The 24,412-nt window shown below is 45.7% G+C and overlaps 1 protein-coding gene across 2 annotated transcripts in view; it reads left to right on the forward strand.

The window, feature by feature from the left end:
* The window catches only part of NAV2 (neuron navigator 2), a 274,074-nt gene that overhangs the window by 132,116 nt on the left and 117,546 nt on the right, over positions 1-24,412 (forward strand). For both annotated transcript variants that reach the window (XM_024764609.1, XM_024764610.1), the window contains exon 10: positions 19,652-19,774. In XM_024764609.1, the coding sequence (XP_024620377.1) occupies positions 19,652-19,774 (123 nt within the window). The remainder of the gene's footprint in view (positions 1-19,651; positions 19,775-24,412) is intronic.

The following is a 24,412-nucleotide window of genomic DNA, read 5'->3' on the forward strand; positions in this document are numbered from 1 at the left end:
CTGTGCTCCAAGAACTCTGTAGTATGGCTTCTCCCTGTAGCTCTGATTATATGGAAGGCACGACCAAAAGGGAGGAGTGGGCATCTGTGGATATTGGAAACCCTGGGTCTCCCCTATGCCATATTAGGGAGCATTAGGACTATAAAGAGAGATGGAGGACAGTGTTCGAAGGGTAAGGCTTGGAGGGCTGAGTTGCATAGGAACTTTGAGAAATACTTGGCCAATGCTTGTGCGAGGACCAAGGAGGCTGGCTGCGGAGGGGGCAAAAGCAGATACTTTTATTTGCCTCAGAAGCATTATTTCATGTTTCATTCCAATTAAATATCACAGGTCTTGGCTGTAGCTTTAGAAACACTTGCACCAACATTCTCCACGTGCTGGTGTGCAGAAAGTGAGCCGAGGCAAGACTGGTTCTGTGTGTCTTGGAAACAAAAACCAGTGAGCTGGTCAGAGTCAGGAAGGTTCAGAGCTGGAGTCCCCCTTGCAAGGTGATTTCTTGAAGCACCTCACCGCAGCCTAGCTTCTTGTTGTAAAATCTCATGAAAGTGGAGATTTCCATCACCGGCTGTTTCCAGCCTTTGTTGATGTGATACTGAATTTCTCCAAGGAAATTCTAGTCGTGTCGCCTCCCACCCACTGCGAACCCAAACAAAACACACAATTACAAGCTCAGCGCCACCTGGAGACCCCAGAACCATGCACGGCAAGTTAGAGCTTTATTAAGCGAGTGACTTTTGCCTTATGCTGGGGGAGTTGTTAATTAAAACCACTCACCCGTTAAGTTGGGAGAGAGGGAGGGAGACAGAAATTGAGGAGAGCTAACAGACTGGTTTCCCTTACGCCTTTGCAGGCTGGCGTAGCTATTTTAGACGCGGACACAGACTTTACGCTTGAAAAAACCATGCTCCAGAGGTGTGTGCAAGGTTTCCTGGGAACAGCTTTCATTCAATGCCCTGCAGCCAGGCCTCCTGCATACAAAGAACCTGCCAGCCTCAGACCAAGTATGCATAACAGTTAATAATAAGGATCATGGTGGTAATAATAACAACTACCTGTTATTGTTTACTGAGCAATATTAAATGCCTGGCGCTGTGTGCAGCACTTTATATACCTTATTTCTTGTCAGCCTTGCCGTAATCTGTGTGGTCATCTGCTCATTCTCCTGACAAGGATGCGGGGGCTTGGAGGGCATCAGTATCTTGCCCAAGGTCGCAGAGCCTGGTGAGTTAGGGAGCCGGGACACATGCAGATACCTGACTGCAAAGCAGAAGTGCAACCACTGTGTTGGGTTTTTACTGAAAACCCTGTAAGTTGTGTAAACATGTTGAAAATCTAACTCCTCTTCTCCCATTCAAATCTATTTCTTCTCCTGTATTTCCACATCCATTTCTCATCCACAGCCCAGAAAGAATCTCAGACTCTTCTGTTCCCTTGTTCCTGGAAGGCCAGTCACCAAGGTTGATGGATTCCGTCTCTTCACTTTCTCCTGCCATGGTTCCCTCTAGTGTTACTGTTCATGTTTCTCCTCCAGATGATTTGCATTCGTCCCCTCCTTGCTTTCTTTGCCTCTGATCTCGTCCATCCAACAAATCTATCCTACACTTGGGTGAGAAAACTCTTTCTACGGTATAAATCTGATTACATTGTCCCTTGCTTATAATTTCTCAGTGGCTCCACCTTGCCTGCTGGGGAAACCCTGTGTTTGCGTTTCTGTGGCTGTAATAACAAAAGACTTGAAAATCTGGCTGCTTGAAGCCAGCATTTGATGTTGCTCACAGGTCTCTGCCTCAGGAATTGGGACAAGGTACAGCGGAGATGACTTGTCTCTGCTCTACCGAGTCTGGAGCCTCAGCAGGGAGGCCCCCAGGGCTGGAGCTGGTTTGATAGCAGGGGTACACGTCACCCCACAGCTTGTTCACTCACACGTCGTAACACTTGGGTTGGGATGACTTGAAGGTTAGGATGCCCGTACCTCTCCATGTGGCTTGGCTTCCTCACAACGTGGAGGTCTCAGAGCCCCAAGGGCAAGGCATACAGTGAGCAAAGCGAAGTTTTCCTTTTCTCATCTACCTTGGAAGTCACAGAGTGTCACTTTCACTGGACCACATCGGCCAAAGGGGATTCAAAGAGGGAGCACAGATCCCACCTCTCAGTGGGAAGGTCACCTTGAAGAAGACCACGTGGGATGGAGACGTTGCTGAGTCATCTTCGGAAAGTTACAGTCTGCCACACCCTACCCCCTGCATTGTCCAGCACGATGACACACAAGGCCCTCCGTGGTCCCACACTGGAGTGTAAGTTTCATGGAGACACAGCTCGTCTTCCTTACTGACCACGAATCTCCTGTACCCCACAGTGCATGGCACAGAAGAGGCCCTGCTTTTCTTTGGGGAGCTAATGAGTGACCTGCTTGCCCAGCCTCGTTTCTTGTCATCTCCACCATCCCCTCACTGCCCAGCCGTCCCCCACACACCCTGGTCCTGCCACTCTGGACCACTGACATTTTCCTTGATGTACATACCACACTCTTAGACCTCTGTGCCTTTTGCACGTGGCTGCTCTGTCCATAAATCCCCCCCCCCCTCCATTCCCATCCACCTGCCACAGTCCTTTAAGAATCTGCTGAAGCTGGGAGGCCTTCCCTGGCAATGCCAGCAGACATTGCCTTCCTCCTCTGTGTCCCAAACACCTGGTAATACCTCCCAGATGGCTCATCTCAGTTCCTCTTGCTTTGTCTGTTTGTATAACTGTCTATCCCCTAGACTAGGATATCCTTGAGCAGAGGGATTGTGTCTTTTTACGCCTGCATTTCTAACATCTTCTACCATACCTGCTGTATGGGTTTAGTGACATGTTTGGAATGAAGGGAGAGGGAAAGAGGGTCATTGTAACAGCGGTACCACTAACGCTGATGGTACTGCTGTTGCTGGTAATAACGGCAGCCAGTGATTGTGGAGTACTTTTAACGTGGCAGGCACTTTTCAAGTATTGAATCATTGAATTCTTAGGGCAATCCTAGGAGGCCTATAACACTGTTACTATCCCCATTTTATAGATGTGGAAACTGGGGATAAAAGACGCCACTTGTCCAAGGTCATCCAGCTACTAAGGGGTGCAGCCAGTTTCAGGAAGCTTGAGAACTCAGCAGTTGAGATCTGAGCATCTTCCCTTTTGGTGCTGCCACCTGCTGGGTTTTAGGTTCTGAGACCCAAAGATGTTTCTTGGTTTTAGAGAGCTCTATAAATCCTAACCCTCAGCTGATGAGTAGGATAAGAATGTGGGAGGTGAAAGCGTATCTGCTGGTTAGACAATGTCTGTTTTGTTCTTGGTGCCAGGTTTGAAGAGGTTCAGAATTAGGCGAAGGTTTGTTTAGGGAAGTGCGACGAGGAAGGAAAAAGGGTTCAAAATGTAATAGAAATATTTGTAGAAACTAGATCTGCTCGGCGTGGACAATACTTAGAAAAGCAGTAGGTTCCAGAGGACCGAACTCAAATTGTGGGTGGCAGTTAGGCTTTCATTTTTTTTTTTTTTTTTAGGCTTTCATTTTTAATTTCCTAAACACCAAGGTTACTGTTAATCAGTGTAATGAAAGACATGCTAAAAATCAGACCTAGTCAAAGTGGGCTGGGCTCTTTTTTAAGGACATAAGCCTCCTGTTCCTGAGAGTAATCAAGCAGAATCTGGAAACCTGTGTCCACATGTTGTAGAAGGGATTCCTGTATGAGGTGAGAAGCTGAGAGAGAGGACCTGTAAAAGTGTAAGATTCAGGGGGTCCAGTTCCCATAGGAATGACAGGTCCTGATAAGGATGGAGCAGAGCTGGGCGTCGTGTTCAGGAGAAGGTCTCTTTGACAAGACTGGTTTCCACAGGTCATGCCAGCCTGTGGATGGTAGCAGGACACCAAAGCTATCCCTTCGAAAAATGTTCTCACCCATGCCCCCTTCAAATAAACACAAAAATCAGACCCACTTCTTTCCCTTGCTGCAGGCTCTGGTCCGGCAGATGTCAGAGTAGCTGTTGAGAATCACTGTGAGCTCAGGGGCTGCACACCTGCCGAGATGTTACTGAAAGTTACACTTGTTAGGCCGTAGAGTGAAAATGATAGATTTTTTTAAAAATTGAAAGATAGTTGATTTACAATGTTGTGTTAGTTTCAGGTATACAGCACAGTGATTTGGTTATATGTATAACTGAATATATCTACATTATATACAGTAGTGTAAATCCCAAACACCTAATTTATCCCCCCCTTCCCTTTTGGTAACTGTAAGTTTGCTTCCTATATCTGTGGGTCTATTTCTGTTTTGTAAATAAGTTCATTTGTATCTTTTTTTTTTTTTTTTTTTTTTTTTTTTTTTTTTTTTTTTTTTTTAGATTCTATATATAAGCAATATCATCATATAACATTTGTCCTTCTCTGTATGGCCTATTTCACTGATTATGATAATCTCTAGGTCCATCCATGTCACTGCAAGTGGCATTATTTCGTTCTTTTTTTATGACTGAGTACTATTCTATTGTATATATGTACCACATCTTCTTTATCCATTCATCTGTTGATGGACATTCAGGTTATTTCCATGTCTTGGCTATTGTAAATAGTGCTGTTATGAACACTGGGGTGCATGTATCTTTTCAAATTAGAGTTTTCTTTGGATATATGCCCAGGAATGGGATTGCTGGATTTTTTAAAGTGTAAAATGTTACAATATTGAATAAGCCCACTCTCACTATGTAGGGTCGAGGGGTTGTGGCTTTGCCCCTGCCCTGTTTGAATGATTCCTTCAGCTCATCTGTCTCCCATTCTTGTGAAAGTGGAAACGTTTGAACCAGTGGAAGCGCGAGAAATTCAGGGATCCTGTGCCTTTGTACAGCACCAGCCAGCTGTTGTGACTGCAGCTCCCTCTGCCCTGCTAGCAGGTAACTTGAGTATCCTGTAGACAACCAGCTTTTGCTTGATTCCCGCTCTGGAGGTCACCGGCCGGGGTTCTGGCTCCCTCCCAGCCTGCCCTTCCCGCCAGCGCTCCAGCTGTCACGGGAGTGCCCTCCGGACGTTCACCGCCCGGGCCTCTCTGTCTGTCCCCAGGCTGGCTGGTTTGCCTGGATTCTTGGCTGCTGGGTGTCTCCTGCCCAAGTTACCTGCCGAGCTCCAGCAGCCGCCTTGCTGTGGGGAGACACACCTGTCCTTCTTGCAAACATGCCTGTGGCACTGTCCAGGCCCATACCTGTTGAAACTCTACAGCGAAACAGTTTTTGCCTTTCCAACTGAACTCCCTGCTCTACTGGTTTCGCTTTTTACTCCTTTTCAGAACATCACGGACAATGGGGAATTCAGCCAGGGGGCAACATGCCTGCCTTCAGCTCAGGTTCATGAGCCACTGAGAGCTGCATTGACCTTGTTCCCTACACTGGGTACTCTGCTCATGCCATGCTGTCCCTTGGATGGGACCTATGACCCCTCCCTCTAAGCCTTTTCTCACTAGCTGCCCCTGCCTGGGGTACCCCCATCTTCCTAGAAATCTTCCTTGAATCCTTTAGCTAACATAGCCTCTATTAATGTATTTGACTTTTCTCTAAGTAGATGCAAGGATGTCTCACTTCTTTGTATTCCCCAAATGTTTAACATATATCATACATTAAAGCAACTTAATTCTAGGTTATTATTTATTCTTTCATTTAGTCTACCAAGAACATTTGTTAGGTACCTATCTCAAGAATTCTAGGCAGAATCTAGGGACTGGGCATAGTGAAGCAAAAGTACAAGCTCGAAAATAATAATCATAATTATAATAATACTGGTCATACATTTGTTGAAGTCGTTGGGTGAGAGGCTGGAAGACGAGGAGATAAATAGGTAAACAGTTAAACAAAACGGAAAAAAAAGGAACTAAACTTGAATTTTATCGTAAAAGATTTATTGAACACGGTAAATTTACTGAACACAAAAATATATTAAAATGAAAACACATCAGTGGCTACTTTCTAGTTGTGTTTCCTTGGGTAAATCACTTAAACTCTCTGAGTGTCAGTTCTGCATCTGAGAAATCATCAGACCAAGTAATCTTCGGAAACTCCCGCCACCCCCCGATCTAATAGTCTGTAGTTCCGTAAGACTGTGCATTATTGGTGTTTCTCTTAAATGGTTAACGTTTTTTTTTTTTAATAAATTTATTTATTTATTTTAGTTTTGGCTGCGTTGGGTCTTCGTTGCTGTGCGCGGGCTTTCTCTATTTGTGGTGAGCGGGGGCTACTCTTCGTTGCGGTGCATGGGCTTCTCATTGCAGTGGCTTCTCTTGTTGTGGAGCATGGGCTCTGGGAGCACAGGCTTTAGTAGTTGTGGCTCACAGGCTCAGTAGTTGTGGCTCGTGGGCTCAGTAGTTCTGGCTCACGGGCTCAGTAGTTGTGGCTCGCGGGCTCTAGAGCGCAGGCTCAGTAGTTGTGGCACACAGGCTTAGTTGCTCCACGGCATGTGGGATCTTCCCAGACCGGGGCTCGAACCCGTGTCCCCTGCATTGGCAGGCGGATTCTTAACCACTGCGCCACCAGGGAAGTCCCTGTTGGTGTTTTTCTTAATGCCTGGTTGCATTTAAGGTGAGGTTTTAGAGGTACAACCTTTTCAGGCTGGGAGGTGGGTGAGATGATCTTAAAAGACATCCAGTATCTCAGCACTAAGATGCTAGAAGAGGCAGAGCATGGTGAGTGAGGCCACCGCACGCCAGCGTGCAGATGAGCAAGGTGGGGGGGTTTTAATTCTTTTCCATGATGGTTTATCACAGGATATTGAATATAGTTCCCTGTGCTATACAGTAGGACCCTGTTGTTTATCCATCCTATATATAATAGTTTGCATCTGCTAAGCCCAAACTACCAAGCCATTCTTCCCCCACCCCCGCTCCTCCTTGGCAACCACAAGTCTGTTCTCTATGCCTGTGAGTCTGTTTCTGTTTCATAGATAAGTTTATTTGTGTCATATTTTAGATTCCACACACAGATGATATCATATGGTATTTGTCTTTCTCTTTCCGGCTTACTTCACTCAGTATGATAATCTCTAGGTCCATCTGTGTTGCTGCAAGTGGCATTATTTTGTTTCTTTTTATGGCTGAGTAGTATTCCATTGTATACATTGTACCACATCTTCTTTACCCATTCATCTGTCAGTGGACATTTAGGTTGCTTCCATGTCTTGGCTATTGTAAACAGTGCTGCTGTGAACATAGGGGTGCACGTATCTTTTCGAATTATGGTTTTCTCTAGATAGATGCCCAGGATGTCCAGGGGTTGCTGGACCCTATGGCAACTCAAGCACGGTGTTTTAATCATTGAGGAGCACATCATTTGTTTTTTGGAGTTTGTACCATGTTGGACCCCACAGGCACTTCTTGGAGTAGGACAGACGTTTACCAGCCTTAGTAGAAAAGGGCATTTTTCTGTGGCTCACATGGGAGAGACCTAGGCATTATCTGGGGAATGCCAAGATGGAGGCTGGGCTGATTTTTCTTTTTTCCGGTGGCCCTTGGTTTGTGCAGGAAGCCTTTTCAATTTAGAATTTTGTTTTGTTTTTAAGATTTTAAGAATTTCAGCATGCCCTATTTTACCAGGATTATGCAGTGCAGCTTCTTTGGGGGAAGGGGTGGGACCCCAAAAAGGCAGCTGTGAGATCTGCCTGTCATGGCTCAGGGCAGGGAGGGGCCCCGTCCCCACTCTCAGCCACAGTCTTGTTCCTTCTGTGTGAATATATCCTGAGACACTTCTGTGACTGTATGACGCATGTTTAGATGACCTCACTTAATATGGAGGTCTGGTGCTTATGTAGTTCAAAATCTGAGCTCTCCAGGAGGAAAATGGCTGGTTCCCATTCTCACAGAACTTTAGCTCAGTGTTTTTCAGACTTAAAAAAAAAAAGCAAAAACTCTCATATCCCTTAATGTGAAGACATCACACTCTGAATTGGGGGGAGGAGGAATGTGAGAGTAAGAATAAGTGTGTCTTTAGAGAATTACCATCTCTTTAGTAGTTACACGTGAACCAAAATTCTGTCAAACTTTATAGAATACCTTATAAAAATCATTGGGCCTTTTTAGTTGTTTGTTTAAAGTGGTAAATTTATAACCTCAAATATGCTTTTCCAAACTCCTGCCCCACCCCAGCGACGGGCCCACTGCCATGGAGACCTGGTGTTCTGGCTGCTTGGGTGCTGTTTCTGAAGGTGACCCCGTGCTCATGGACAAATGGAAAAGCACACAGGGTCAGGCATCCTATGTTGTCAGCTGTTGTGTCTACTGGGCTTGCCGGATTTAGTGGCAGGTAATTCGAGTATCCTTGGGGTCTCCCAGTTTTGGCTTAATCCCTGTGCTTGAAAGCCAGAGGCCTATATACGTATTTCTTTGTGTTGGAAATACATTTATCAAATTCCATTTAGAATGAGTGCCCAGAATAATGATTTTCTTAATGAAAATGTTAGCTGGTAGAAATTTAGCATCTAAGACCACACAGTGAATCCACTGTACATTTTAGATCCTTTGTATTGATACACGTATGTCTGTGTGAACTGTCTAATTTCCTTGCCCCAACCCAAGGCTGCCTGGCAAACACCTTCTCATCCTTCAAGATGCCGCTTGAGGGTTTCTTCCTCTAAGAAGCCTTTTCTGACCCTGCTCCCTGCTCTGGCCCTTGCTGAGCCCCATGCAAACATTGACATGTCTGTTCCCCTCACCCAGACTCTAAGCCCCTCAAGGTCAAGGACTGGATCTGATTCTTGTATCCCTAGCACCCAGGCCAGTGCCTGCCTGACAGCAGGGGCTGCATAAACGTTTACTGAACAAATGATACCACCTCAAAATGTGGACCATCTCTAGGGCAGCAACCTGCATAGGGCTGTAGTGCGGTGCTTCCTGTAGCCTCCCAGCTGCTTTCAGAAATCTTTGCTGAGGGTGGGTGATGTCCCAAGGCCTGCTTTATGTCTCAGAAGGGGTTGCCCCCCAGTTACGTGAGTCACCTTCGTCCTCCACCTGTTCTCAGTACCCCTGGGCATTTCTTTGAGCCACAGTGTAGATAAGACAAAGTGAAACTTACATAAACCTAAAGTCAGGTGCCAGCTGGCTTCTCCCCAGTTTGGAAGTGACTCTGGTTACTACCTAGGGGTGTCTACATGGAACCAAAAGGGAAGGAGACGCTGGATGTCCGATTCCCACCGCTGGGAGCTCTAGTTGTCTTGGAAAGGAAACGCACAACCCTGAACACTAGCACAGATTCCACCGACTCAAGGTGAAAAGTGAACTTGTGTCGTAGAGAGCTTTAGGGGTCCGGGAGTCATGTCAGAAATCATGGGAATGATAAGGTGTAGCAGCAACCAGAAGATTGGCAAGCGTGTCCCAGTGCGTGAGAAGTGCCTGGGAGGACGGATTCTTTTGAAACAGAAGGTTATTTCAGGGTAAGGGCATCTAATTATGACACTGAGCCCCCCACAGATGACCCCCAGCAGTCTGTATTCAGCATACCTGGCACTGCTCACTTATGTCCCTTCCCAGTCTGGGCTTCCACAGTTGGACTGTTCTGGGACCTGTAGGCCTGAAAGTCCACGCGCAAGAGTTAACTGATATTTTAGAAGAAACTTAGAGTTCGAACAGCTCTTATCAGGCCGTGATCTGAGATGGAGGGGCCATTAGGAATCAGGGATCGGGTACTCTTTTTTTTTTTTTGCGGTACGTGGGGCTCTCACTGTTGTGGCCTCTCCCGTTGTGGAGCACAGGCTCCGGACGCGCAGGCTCAGCGGCCATGGCTCACGGGCCCAGCCGCTCCGCGGCATGTGGAATCTTCCCGGACCTGGGCACGAACCCGCGTCCCCTGCATCGGCAGGCGGACTCTCAACCACTGCGCCACCAGGGAAGCCCGGTCTTGGGTACTCTTAACATGCATGTTGCCTCCTTAATATACAGGGCCGAGACTAGTTATTATAAAGATTTGAAAGTTAAGTTACTGTTACACTATAGTCATATTATGGTGACTTTTTAACTAACTCTTAAGGAAACTGAGGTCAGTCTAGCTCACAGTTCCTCCATCATCCAGCTCTCAAGACTTAAGCCAGCATTTCTGACAGCTTGATCCTGACTGCAAGAAAATTATTTAACCAAAAAAAAAAAAGGAAAGAAAGAAAATTACATGTCTGTTAAAAATACAGATTTGGGGGAAGGGATGAACAGGGGAGGACAGGACGCTTTTAGGGCAATAAAACGTTAGCTGTGTGATACTGTGACAGTGGATACATATCATTATGCATTTGTCAAAACCCGTAGAACTATACAGCACAGTGAACTGTAACGTAAGCTATGGGCTTTGGTTAATAGTGTATCAATATTATTGATAATAATGTTAGTTATTAGTATCAAATAATTATTTGTATCAAATAATAATGTATCAATATTAGTTTATCAGTTTTAACAAATGTATCACACTGATGCAAGATGTTAATAGGGGAAACTGGTGGAAGGGGAGAAGGAGTTTAATGGAACTCTACTTTCCTCCATGCAGTTTCTCTGTAAACCTCAAAACGCTTTAAAAAAACAAGGTCTATTTAAAAACGCAGATTTGGGCCCCACTAATGGCATTCTGCATCTGTGAAGCTGGGACCTTGGAGTCTGCATTTTTCTCGGGTTCCCCAGATGATTCGGGTGTATTCTAAGGTTTGAGAATTCCTGGATATCAGTCAGTCTCCTTTCACCATCTGTTTCATTCCAAGAAAGAGCTTAAAGGGGCTTTGTCTAGAGAACCGTCTCCTGTGTGCTAGAATGTGTTTCATCTTTCAGTAGGTGGACAAAAAGCTTCCTGCTCGTGCTAGAAATACCTGCTGCAATCCCACACTGGCAGTTGAACCACAATAAAGAGAATTCAGGCCAGACCAAATTCCAGACATGGGGACTGTCAAATTTCCAAAGCATGCAGCCTTTCTTCAGTAGGGTACCCTGCCAACACCCATTTTAAACAAGCATAGTTATGGGTTGTAATGAAAAATTTATATGTGTGTATTTATTTAAATAGGGGTCATAAATAGGGATAAATTGTTACAATCCCTGGCTCTCTGTGTGACTGTGTATTTTATTAGTACGGTTACGGATTTATATGTATAGCATTGATATACATATAGATCCGTAGGCAAGCTAAACCAAAATGCTCTGGTAATCAGCGCTAGATGGAATTTTGTTAAACTTGTAAAAATCCACATTACATTTTGCAAAAGATGCGAGAACCATAGCAGCATGTTTCATCACCATGCAGGAATTTTCCCGCTAGATCAGTCTCTCCTCTGCTAGGAGTTTGGTGGAGTCAAACCCAAACCCACAGCAGTGGTGAGATTGAGTCTGTGTGCTAGAAGCCAGGGTGACTTGTGAGTTACAGCGATGCCATGTGCCAGCACGAAGTCCGTTTACAGCAAAGACAAGCCAACACCTTGCTCTGCGGAAACTATATGTCCAAGGGACCGACTCAGCCAGGATCCACTTCTGCCCTAACTCCGCAGAGGGGCCACTAACACGGGGCCTGTGTTGGGGTGGGGGGGTCTGTGACCTGACTTGAACTGGATACATGTTTTATTCATACGAGAAATAGGCTCCATGGCTTTCACGGGTTTCTCTGAGGGGTCCACAACTTAAGAAGATTTAGGAATTTCTGCTTCAGATGGTGGTCTCTAAACTGCTTTTGGTTGCGTCAGAGCGAGCTTGTTCCTCCATTAGACGCTGTATTTGTTTTTTAAACATACATATGCTTTGTGACTGAAACACTGTGCATACTATAATACCTGCATACACACAGGATTTACAAGGGACGTGATAAGAAATGAATATAAACAGAAGCATTTTCGTTTTCACCCCTCTGGGTCATCTTATGCTCCCCACTACAGAGAACACTGCCTGAGGTCACTGCTTTCCATTCTTTTTTTTTTTTTTTTTTTTGCGGTACGCGGGCCTCTCACTGTTGTGGCCCCTCCCGCTGCGGAGCACAGGCTCCGGACGCGCAGGCTCAGCGGCCATGGCTCACGGGCCCAGCCGCTCCGCGGCATGTGGGATCTTCCTGGACCAGGGCACGAACCCGCGTCCCCTGCATCGGCAGGCGGACTCTCAAGCACTGCGCCACCGGGGAGGCCCTGCTTTCCACTCTTTAATGCACATTAGAACGACGTGGGGACTTTGTTGAACTGCAGGGTCTGATTCGGGAGGTCTGGGATGCCGCAGTTCCAATAAGTTGCCAGCTGCTGCTGAAGCTACTGGTTCAGCGGCAGGTAGAGGATGAGGCAGGTGTTGAGTTTTGTGGCATGACCCCTGCAGTGTGCCTTCTGTTCTCTTCAAGCAGCTTTGCAGCACCTAGCTTTCGGAAATAAAGTCTGTGGCACCACGTTCACCCAGTGAGGCTTAGTGGACCCCCCTGGGACCTTTTGACTCCTCCTTTACTCAGGCCTGCCTTTTCCTGCTGTTACCTGTGTCTCCGTGGCCTGCTGGAGCTGAGCTCTTGCCTGACTTGCTTAGCAACGTCTTTGCGGTGCTCCCCAGAGAGGCGTGCTCCGGTGACTAGGTAGCCAGAGTAGGCTGCAGACCTGCTGAGCCTGGCTCACTTCTGCAGACTTGCCTTCCTGCTACACCAGGCTCAGAGAATTGAGCCAGGGTTTCCCCAATCGTCTGACTCACTTCACAGCCAGGACTGACTCGATGAGACGGAAGTGAGATGCAGATGAGCCACGGACGGAGCTGGTGCCCCTTGAGCTGTGGATGCTCCCCGTTGGTGGCTCCTGGCCATTGAAGGAACTTCCCTGCAGTGAAAGTGACATCTGTTTGCCATAGCCCTGTTCTGTGCTCTGGCCTCGGGTGGCTGCTCCAGGATTCAGCGAAATAAGGGCAGATTTTGCTGGAAAGGAAAATTGAACTCTCATATCCTCCTAAAAAGAGCAAGATACCAGCTCGGGGATGTCCTGAAGCGCCAGCTGTCCTAGAGCACCCTGGGAAGTCGTGCTGATCTCTGCCCCAACCCTGCTCCGAGCAGGAAGGTAGGAAACTGGTCCTGTAGGGGCACATCCCCCTCTCCCTCTGCCAGCAGAGTTATTGGAGGAGTTCCCTAAAAGACATGAGCACCAAAGAAATGTTTCTTGATTATTTGTGTGGTCTAGTCTGGATTACTTATACCTGAAGTCGTATTATTGCAGGGAAACGAAATAAAGAGAGACATTCGAAACTTAGACTTTCTCTCTGAAGGCCGCTGTAAGTTTCATTTCACTGTGTGTCAGTTTGGGGTGGTCCATGATAATGAAGCAGCAGCAACCTGTTCTTTGATTAGGACTCACCTTTATTTGATTTTTAGATATTAAGGCTATGCAGTGGGTAGGGTCTTAGAATTGCTCTGTGATACGTTTCCGTACTTGTCATTGGAGGTGAGGGCAGCAGCGGGGTGGATTGGTAAATGAAATATGCCATGGTTGCCTCAGATTTTGTGCCTAAAACCTGAGGGCAAAGCAGTTTCCAAGTGTTTCATTAGTAAAATTTTAAGTGTTCACCTAAATTTTAGTGCTGCAGTCTTACTATTATTATTATTATTTTTGCTGGAGAGGAAAACTGAACTCTCACATCCTCCCAAAAAAGAGCACTGAAAAGTTTAAAAATCTGGATTTTTTCAACCATGTTTTTGCATTTCAAATGCACCTTTTCCCCTTAAGTCAAATGTAGCAGATTCTTTTTTGTCACTAAGATCAACTTTCTTCAAAAGGATTCAGGCAGCTTTGTTAGACTTGCTTGTCAGTTTGTCCTTCCATGACCCAGAGTGAAATTTATTCATCTGACTTCTAAGAGGCCCTAAACTAAAGGGATCCTTTTACAGGTTGGTCCAGAAACTCAGTTTACATCCTAATAAACTTAGAATATAAATGTCAGGCCTATTGTAATGGAGTAGAAGAGCACTGTGAAAGCATTGGTTGTCTGGGGACTTGGGTGTTGGTGAAACTTGAATACAAGGTCTTTTCATCCGCCCACATCATTTTCTTTAACCTTATACAACGAAGTATTTGTTGATGTATATGTTCATATATTTATGTTGATGTTGGCAAGGAATAGTTTTTAAATATGCAGTTCTTTTATTCCATTTTTCTTTGCTGTGTTCACATTTAAACCAAATGTGTGTCCCAGAAATACAGACAAGCTGACATTTCTTTGAAGAAAAGTAATCACTGAGGCTCGATTTTTTTTTTTCTGTCGGTGTTGCTTTCACTTCTTGCCTCTGAGAGTTTAAAATTTTTTTTATGCTGTGCTCTATTAGGAATACACTGAAATACATCCGTGTACATATTTTTCTCCCTTCCCATCCGCTCTCACCTCCTCCAGTTCTTGACAGAAGGTGATTTCCTTTGCGATTAGTGCGCCAGCCCCTTTGTGTTCCTTATGCGCCAGGTTGGGAACTTTGGGAAGGAGGGGTCCTCTTTCCCTCCTTCTGAAGGTGACTCACAGAGCCAGTTTCACTTGTTCTACATTGTTGCCTCACTATGTACATTTAAAGAAGGAGGAGAGAGCTGTTGACAGCGTCGGACTCAGAATTTAGCGTATTTGTTCTGACAGGTCCTATGAGATTCCAAAGCTTTTTCATAGCTCCTGTCCGTTACACAGGATGCACCTATTTTGTTGAGAAAGTTCCTTGTCATAGGCTTGTTGCCTTCACAGGTCTCTTTTAGCTGGAGGGATGGTGAGGTCTACCCTGAAAGTCTGGTCATTTCCCGAAGGTCTGGGGTGACTCAGACAGGATCCAGACAAGTGGCGTGTTCTGAAAAATCTACAGGAGATATCAGTGAGACAGTGCTTGCCAAAAATGGAGTGTTGAATGGTGGAGGAATCAAAAACCTGTTACTCACTAGCTTACTACCTTCATAGCTTCCCTGGCTTCCAGGCAAAGGTCTCAGCCCTGCCTGGCCTCCCAGCCCTTCCTGACTGTGCCCCAGTCCCCTTGCAGCCCAGCTCCTGTCTTTGTTCCTGCTGCTCTGGCAACAGTGAACTACTTCCCATCCTCTTACCCTCCTCTTTGCTTTTGTACATGTTATCTGTGTGCCTAGATGGATCCTCCTCCTTTGGCTGGCAAACTCCTATGCACCCTTCAAAGGCCAACTGTGACTCCTTCCCCTTTATGCACAGAGCCTGTCATACATCCGTCTGGAATACGGCTCGTCTGGCAGTAGGAGAGTTACCTATTTACATATCTGAGACCCTTGTTGACTTTGAGCTTCACTAAGCAGGACAGGAATGAGACCTTTCTGTCTCTGTAACCCCAGCCTGGCACAGAGCACGTAATATTTGTGGAATTGAAAGGGGAGGAGGGACTGCAGAGTCACTACTCAGAGATACGAGCCATTGCTGCTGCTGATAGTAACAGCAGCTAATCAGTTTTAAGGGCTCCTGATACAGCAGGCTCTGGGCATTATACACACTGTCTCAGTCTACCCACCACGGGCCTGTGAGGTTAATCTGTAGTTTCACTCATCTTGCAGATGAGGAAACTGAAACTTGGAGAAATTACCCTCCAAAAGTGACAAAGCTGGGATTAGAACCCACCTACCTGTACTTGATCTTGACCTCAGTTTCCTTGTCTTCATCTAAAAAATAGAGATAAAAATAACACTGGATAAAACTCTTTTGAAGATGTCATGACTTATGTGAGGCACTTAGCATAGCACCCAGCAAGCATCAGTAACCGTTAGTATTTGCTAACAATGATGCATACAAGGGCCCTCAGCTAGCAAGGGGCAGGGGAGACTTTGAACCCAGGGCTCACTGACAAGTTAGAGCCATGCTCCTAACGCCGATGCTCGTGGGCCACCCCAGGGTGCCCCAGCCTTGAAAAGCAAGAAAAACACCCCCACAGGCACCCTGTCTCTTTAGCAGAGGCTCCCGCTCTCCATCCAGGAGCCTCTGGGGAAGCAGCGGAACCTCCACCCATCACTGCGGAACTCGGGAGGACAGTGTGGAAATTGTTCAGTTGCCTGGTGGCTTAGGACCCCAGCAAGCCAGCATTAGGATATTACCAGCACCTCATTAGGCTCCAGCACTAATTATTTATTTCTCCATGGAGAAGGAAAGTGTGGCCCTGGTGCTCAGGGATTCGGTCCCTAGATCAGCTGGTTCCTTTCCTTCTGACCTCAGGCAAGTCACTGCATCTCCACGCAGTGGGAGCCTCTGATAAAGCTGCATCCCAGAGATGGGGTGCAGCCATCCCTCCCAGCCTCCTGAGCCGTCAGGAACATAAACCTTTACACCTTCCAGGGCGAGGGCTGGTCTTTTAGATCAGCACACCAGTGACGGCTTCATCTCTAAAATTATGCTTCCTAAAGGGATGAACTGACAGCAGTCTATATTAATGCATTCAGTAGCCAATTCCTGTAGAAATTTGAGTTGAACCAAAAAATATATATTTTTCATTGAGACCAGAAGAGTTATTAAAAATATATACAGAGCTTCTTATAAATCAGACTACTGTATTTGGTGGATAATAATTTTAGAAATAAATACTTTAAGTTCTTGAGTGTGAGGCTGGTTCAAGTGACAGCTATCTCCAGTGCTGTGCTGTCTTGCAGTGAGAGGACATAGAATTTAGTTTGAATATTAAAAAAAATATGATTGAATATGTTTTTACAAATCTCTGGGAGAAGAGGTAAATTCCCTCTTCTCCTTAACCACTTCTGACTCCTCCCTCCCTCCTTCCCTCTCTTTCTTTCTCTCTCTCTCCCTCTGTCTCCCTCTGTCTCTCTCTCTCTCTCTCTCTCTCTCTCTCTCTCTCTCTCACACACACACACACACACACACACACACAATGTGAATGAAGTAGATTTGTAAAGAAACTGGATCGTTGTCACATTGGTTACATTCGATTCTGGCTTTCAGTCTTTGGTGCATTTGAGAAGGCAGAGGATCCTGATTTATCCTTGTCTTTCCCCTCCTCTCTGCCTAAACAAAATCAGAATTCCCAGCAGCAGTTGGCAGTTGGCAAGCTAAGTTAGCACATCCAGTCCCATCTCTCCAAGGCCCCCCCCACCTTCATCGGTGGTCAGTTTTTGACACCACCATCTTGCACCCGGTGTTAGTGGGCTGGGGGCTGCAGCACATCTCAGCTTTCAGTCTCTGGAATGCTCACCAGCTCTTGGCCTTCACAGAAAGCCAGGGCTGTGTATGTGTGGGCCTCCGTCTACATGCCCGGGTAAGTGTAACTGCCCAACCGTGTGTGTTGTTTCACCAGCAATAAAAATCCAGCAGGGAAATGAATGCTAAAATTAGTTTGTCCTTTGACAAGATCTCCCCAGTTGAAAAATTTTTGTTTATCTATATGGCTGAGCAGACTTTGCTAAAATCGAAATTAACTGCCTTGTTTAATGGTGCAGCAGACTGTGTTTTGAAGAGCTTCCACTGAAATCTCCTTGAAAGGACATTTACTCTAGAAAGTCTAGCCTCTGGCAGAGTTACTGCATTTTTCTGTAGGTGTTTTTTTTTCTCCTTATGTTAATTGTAGAATGCACACATGAAGTCCACCCCTGGACCCAGGGTCACTACATCTGTTGGGTGACTGGGTGGGTGGGTGGATGGGTGGATGGATGGGCAGATGGGTTGACTGACAGGTAGACAGTTTAATTGCCGTATGTCTTAGATGTCAAATTTGCTGACATTTAAGAGGAAGAAGAACCTGTAATCGGTTTCCTCCCCAAATGTTTTTTGCTAAACTTCACCCTATGGCTGTATCTTTGGGCTTCATTCAACAAAAGCAATATTTATTAAGCACTTAGTATGTGTTAGGCACATGGGATATAGATTTGAACAAAATGAAATAGTCCCTGCAGTCAAGGAGTTCACTATCCAGCGTGGGAACCAAGCCTCCAAAAGTCATTACACAAATAATTATTTAACTGCAGCTGCAATCGCTGGGGTTTTTGGGGTTTCTTTTTTCCTTTTTCTTGAGGAATAAGTCAGATACCATAAAATTCACCATTTTAAAGAGTACAATTCGTTGGGTTTTAGTATATTCACAGGGTGGTTTTTATCGTACAGTTGAGTGAAAAAAGCCAGTCTGTTGTGTCGTTTTGCTGGTGCACAAACAATCGGTTTGACTGACTTCAGCAGATTTTTCCATTATGCTGGAATGTCATAAACGGGAGGGTGAATGGGGCCATCAGAGAAGTCAGTTCAGACATGGTATCCTGGAAGCTGCCCTAAGGGAGAGTTCTTTTGACCCAAAACAGAAGCTCCTTCTCACCCAAGATGGCTTCTGTGAAAACTTTCTTCTCTGACCCTAAGTTGACCCTACTGGTTCTGGGAAACCTCCACAGCATCCTGTAAGTCCATTTTTCTAAGAATATATCCTAAGAAGTTCCTAAACTAGAGGTGGGAGAATCTCAAGGATTGAGAACCCTCAGGATCTACGCCATATATTCTAAAGCCAAGATACCAAAGGCAGTGAAACGTTCCATGATGAGCTCAGCTGACTGTTGCAGCAAAACAACCACTCGTTCTTTGGTCTTCTTACTTCCCATTATTTGACTTGAAATGCAAATCTCGTGCACTTTCAGATGCATTGCAGGTCAATCTGATGGGGCCCATGTGGGAATTTAAGGGATCTGAGTCTGGATTCTGGCTCTGCTCGAATTTTGCTTTGAATTCTTGTTCTCCTCTGGAGATGAGGGTGATGGCACAAGCAGTCTCCTTTGTGGGGTGTCGTGGAGGAGCGAAGGTCCATGAAGTAAAGCTGCTTTGGACCTGAACTACCTCCTACTGGTAGCTAATCTTTCAGGAACTGGTCTGATTGATAGATAGTCAGCCATCTATACAGAAAGTTTCAGGGGTCTCCCCTTCCCCCTGACTGATTTCATCAGAAGACAGCTTTGTGGCATCACCGAGAGATCTAGAAAAGTAAAGGAGCATTACTGTTATTCAGAGAGTTTGGGACACCCCCCTTAAGACATCAGTGTCAGAGGTGAAATTTACCCTTGTAGCTACTTCAAGATGATGACTGTCCTAATAACATCTTCTGTTTCTACGATCTTATACAAATTATAGAGCACTGTGATATTCCTTATCTCACTAATTCTCATGTCCACCTTGTGATGCAGGAAGGCTGTGATATTCACACAGTTTAGATGAAAAACACAGGACTCAGAGAAATGACTTGCCCACGACGGCAAAGCTGGCTCTTGTATCCTCCATCTTTTCTTTCTTTTCATCTTAAAAGCTTGCCTACTTTTTCCACTGCACTGTTCTGTAACGTTTTTCCCTATGACTTGCCGATGACTTGTCAGTTCCATTCACAGTACTGAGGTAAAATACCTGCTTGTATAATTGCTGACATTAAAAAGAATGTCATGAATGCATCTGACAGTTAATTTTATTTACTAGTTCCCTTCTGCTTCATAGGTTCCTGTGAGTTTGGGTTAATTAAGCCGACTTATTTTTACTAGCAAGCTGGTGATCCTTTGGGTTGAGTCAGCTGAGTTATCCCTGGGCTGTGATCAGTGACAGAGCCTTGGGAAAGCCTCAGTTCCTTCCCCCTTAGAGCACAGGATGGCCATGCAGGACTTCTGGATATGAACCGCAGGATGGCACAGGACCTGCCCTTAACCATACCTTTGCGTCATCCTCTTCTTCTTTCAAAGGTACATGACCGATGGTGGACTTGGCCTCTACACCCGCCGCCTGAACCGGCTCCCTGATGGGATGGCTGTGGTGCGGGAGACCCTGCAAAGAAACACCTCCCTGGGCCTCGGAGATGCTGACAGGTAAGCCTGCTCCACTTGGGGTTGCTCAGGTGTGGAGGTCAGTCCAGAGGGGCCTGAGAAATGAGGGTAGTGATAGTGAGAGCGGATGGGTGCTACTTTAACCCACCAGAGGTTGGGAGGCCTTGAAGCTGGGCCTCTGGTTAGGAGCTGGCACAGCAGGAGGGAGAGGACCGCTGACCAGCTCTGGCATCCTGCTTCTGGGTGGGATGGTGCTTCTGACAGCACGAACCCAGCGAGCTCAGGCTGGGCAGTTTTTGTTGTTGTTTTGACTGTTGCTACTGCATCTTTATCAGTTCAGCAGGCCCTGGGGATCTGCTTTGCTTCCTCCGTTAGCCAGCTTTCTAGGTATTGCACCTCGGAAGGAACAGAGTCCCTGGTGATGCACAGAAGGTCTGTGTGTAGAAGAGAGCTCTCCTGGCCATGGCTGAGCAGGCTTCCCGATAATTCTCCGGTTGCCTGGTGATAGGAGGCAAGGCTTAACCATGTAGCTTTATACACTGCATGCTGAGTAGTTGACATGATAGGACTTGACCGGTCTTCATTGCTTCAGAGACAAAAAGAGCTTCAGAAAACGTATAATAAAGAAGAATATTTGGCCTCCAAGTTTCTAGTCTTTACTCTGACACAAACCAATTCTATGACCATGAGCAATTTATTAAAGAAGGGGCTTAGACTGTATGATTTCCAAGATCCCTTCCAGCTCTGATGTGCTATATTTCTAGATTTCAATACCCTTTAATGATCTGACTGTTGAAGGATTTTTCTGGCATACTTGACCTCTTTCCACATCTGGGTTGATGAGACATAACATGGAATTTAAAATTTATTTTTATTTATTTATTTTTGGCTGCATTGGGTCTTCATTGCTGTGTGCGGGCTTTCTCTAGTTGTGGCGAGCGGAGGCTGCTCAGCAGTTGTGGCGCAGAGGCTTAGTTGCTCCGCAGCATGTGGGATCCTCCCGGGCCAGGGCTCGAACCTGTGTCCCCTGCATTGGCAGGCAGATTCTTAACCACCGCGCCACCAGGGAAGTCCCCATAACATGGAATTTTGATATGAGTGGTTTGAAATCACTGTGCCAAGTATTTGTATCACAAGCCCAGCTTCTTACTATTCTCTTATCAGGACATACTTTTTTACAGAGAGTGATATGACTTCTGTAGTTCTCTGGCTTCAGAGAAATAGGGCAGCATTATTTTGAAGTTACCCCCCAGAAATGGAATTTGCTGAAGAGGAATCCTCACCTTCTCTGGGGAAGACTTGGAAGCTTGGGCTGGTATGGAGAGTGCTGAATTCATTGTTGGGAAGTTGGCATCTGCCCAAGGCCCAGGCTCTGCCACCAACTCGACTATGTCCTTCTCCGAGTCTCCCCAGCATCCAAGGTGGTGATTGATACCAGAGAGGACAAAAGACTTGTCCAGCTCAAGTCATCTTTTTTCCTATAATTTTATTTAAAGTATTGGTTTGAAAGTTCTATAGAAAGATGAACCGTTTGAGAACTGCTCTTTCTAAGGCTAAAACTCTATAACTAAAACCTTTAGAGGAAATACCAGCAAAAGAAAAGTCAGTTGTTGTAACACCCCCACTGGAGATTTCACAATTTGCTAAATTATTTTGCTTATTTGCATTCTCTTGTAAACACGGAGTTGCTTAGTAAATCTATTAGCATAAAGTGAAGGCCTTTTTCCCCTTGTAGCGAAAGCAGAGTCTGCAGTAGGGAATTTAATTTAATGCTTCATTGCAAGGTTAATGGAATGATCATAGATCACAGCTGAGCTTGTTCCCGCTTTTGGAGGTGGAGGATTTGGGTGGGGACTGGAGAGATGGGTGGCATTTGTTCTGTTGTTCCAGCTCAGCCCCTATGGTGGGACCAAGTAGACAACAGTGTCTCCTGGTTCTCTCCAAGCTGGAATTGCTCAGATGTGATCATTTAAGACTGAATGGATAACTGACCAACTTTTTTTTTTTTTAATGAATTTACTTATTTATTTATTTTCGGCTGCATTGGGTCTTCGTTGCTGCACACGGGCTTTCTCTAGTTGTGTCCAGCAGGGGCTACTCTTCATTGCAGTGCACGGGCTTCTCATTGCGGTGGCTTCTCTTGTTGCAGAGCACGGGCTCTAGGCGCGTGGGCTTCAGTAGCTGTGGCACAGAGGGCTCAGTAGTTGTGGCTCGCAGGCTCAGTAGTTGTGGCGTGCGGGCTTAGTTGCTCCGTGGCATGTGGGATCTTCCCAGACCAGGACTCGAACTCGTGTCCCCCGCATTGGCAGGCGGATTCTTAACCACTGAGCCACCAGGGGAGTCCCCTGACCAACTTGTAAAGAAAGAATTCAGGTGGCTTTAAAAAAGGAATTTAATAATGCTTACAAATTTTCTATTTTATATAAAAGTTTTGACCTGTAGGCAGTGAGATATTCTGTATTATTCTTGAATATGTTAAATTTCTTTACTCTCCAAAGTTAGTGTAAACAGACCATAAGAATTCTTTATCTTTGGCTAAGTTGAAATAGCAGTAGATTTGTTTCTTTCAAGTTCCTCATGTAAATCTCTTGCCAAAACTATGTTCTAGATGAGTGTGTCCCAAAGTGAGAGGCTAACATTAATAGTACAGGAAATAATTTTAGATGGTAGACAGGGAAATACTTCTTTTTAACAATTACATTTTAATTGTAATTAAAACAATAATAAAAACTTTACAGCTAGCATCTCAAACCCGTGACTTTACAAATGTTGCTTAGGGTAAGGATAGTATAAGCTTGGGATGATTTAACGTGAAATATCAAGGAAGAATATCACAGACGGTGTGCAGATATATTAAAAAATAAGAAGTAGTATGCAAATGACTGCAGGCTAGGTAATCCTGTTCTTATCCTTGAATTGGAAATACGTTGTTTAAATAATTTAGACAAGTGAAAAAAATATGCAGAGAACCCAGCACCTTTCCAGAATTCTTCCCTTTTAACCTGAAAAAAAGAGCTAAGGTATTTCCGTGAAGTTTTTTAATAAAAAGACAGCCCAGTCCTTAAGGATTCACACACAAGCAGTAAACTATGTGAGTTCTACAAAGGAAATAGGAAAAGTACTGAGAGATGATTTGTGATGAGCCCTCAGCAAAGGGAAGGCAAGCACAAGAAGGGTGGATCACCTCACAGTGCAAACAGGAACATCATTGACCTTGGCAGTGCAGCCGCAAAGGACAGCCCTCCGGGGGAAGGCCCTAAAGGACGCCGACCCACCAGGCAGGCCGTGGCTGTTGGTGACTGGATTTAGCTGGGGTATCTTCAGGGTTATTAAAAGTAACTGATAGGAATGTGTACCTTCAGAGTCTGGGAAACAGAGACCATATCTGTTAGTGAGTCTCGTTATGTCACCAGCCAGCTTCTGAGAAATAATAAATGACGATCGTAAATTCAAGATGCCAAGTCTGTCCTTGATCTCCTGTCACTCTTTAGGGTTGCCACCCGTGGGCTCTAGTTTTTACCTAATAGTCATCAGGAGGAACTTGCAGCACACTAGAGCCAGCTGTCTGAGAAGGGAGGGTCAAAAGGGACAAACGGAGGTGGCTTATTACAAGCTGTTGGCCCCAGATAACAGATAACTAAAGAGAGCTTTGGCATGGAGGTCTGTGGGCTGGCAGCCTGGGAGAAGGAAGGAAAAAACAACAAGGAGGGCCCAGGGGCTGGGCCCACAGTCGCATGGTTTATGGATCACGGGCTGGTTGCACGCACTGCTGTCTCCTCGGAACCCATCCCTTTCTTTGTCCCCCCAAAGCACCGCTGTGGCCCTTTGCGGCATCATGCTTTAGCGAGCAGTGGATTAAGACAGTTAAGTGCTCCCCCGATGGTCATGTACGTGTCATTGAGAGCACGTGGAGGACAGAAGCCAGGCTTCTGTGCACGTAGATGCTGAGGAGGACTTTGCATTACTTGGTAACTTTCTTCTCAACCATTAAAACGCTTATTGAACACCAGTTGCTTTTATTAATTTAGGTAGTAATAAAAATAGAAAAACTAATGCCGCGTGTTAAAACGTCAGCCTGAGACTTGAACAAAATGAAAATTGCCCTCTGACATCACCAAACAGGAAGGAGAAACTATTTTGTTTCGTTTTGTTTTTCCCTTGTTACAAGATTTTCATTGCCCTGCAAATTCTGCACATTTTAGGTATTGAGATGGCATTTCAGTTGGGCTTCAGTCATTGTATAAACTGGACTGTCTGCATTTGGGACCCAGGCCTTGGTGCTCAGAGCTGTTCCGGCTTCAGCTTGAACAGGGAGTCCCACAGTGTGAGGGTGTAACTATGCAACCTGGTATTTGACCAGCCTGCCAAGCCAGGCCCTCCTTCCTCGGTGAGAGTGTCACAAGATCTCCACGAGCCCAGGGCACTGCTTGGCTTTGTGATTTGTGTGGAACAACATGGCCTCCTGGCACCAAGCAGTGCATTCACAGATTCAGGCCCGACCTGGAGGAAGGAGTTGAATCCAGGCCAGAGCACCCCAGCCAGCAGATGCAATTGGTAGGGGCCGTCACCGTGTGGTAGGTCCCCAACCCAGCTATTTCTTAGGCATCTCCCCTGCTGGGATATGCAGGCTAGAGGGAGCACAGATGGGAATGACTTCTCCCCTTGTCCTCCCTTCCAAGC

The sequence above is a fragment of the Neophocaena asiaeorientalis genome, unplaced genomic scaffold, assembly GCF_003031525.2.
Source record: "Neophocaena asiaeorientalis asiaeorientalis breed wild unplaced genomic scaffold, Neophocaena_asiaeorientalis_V1.1 scaffold230, whole genome shotgun sequence".
Lineage (NCBI taxonomy): Eukaryota > Metazoa > Chordata > Mammalia > Artiodactyla > Phocoenidae > Neophocaena > Neophocaena asiaeorientalis.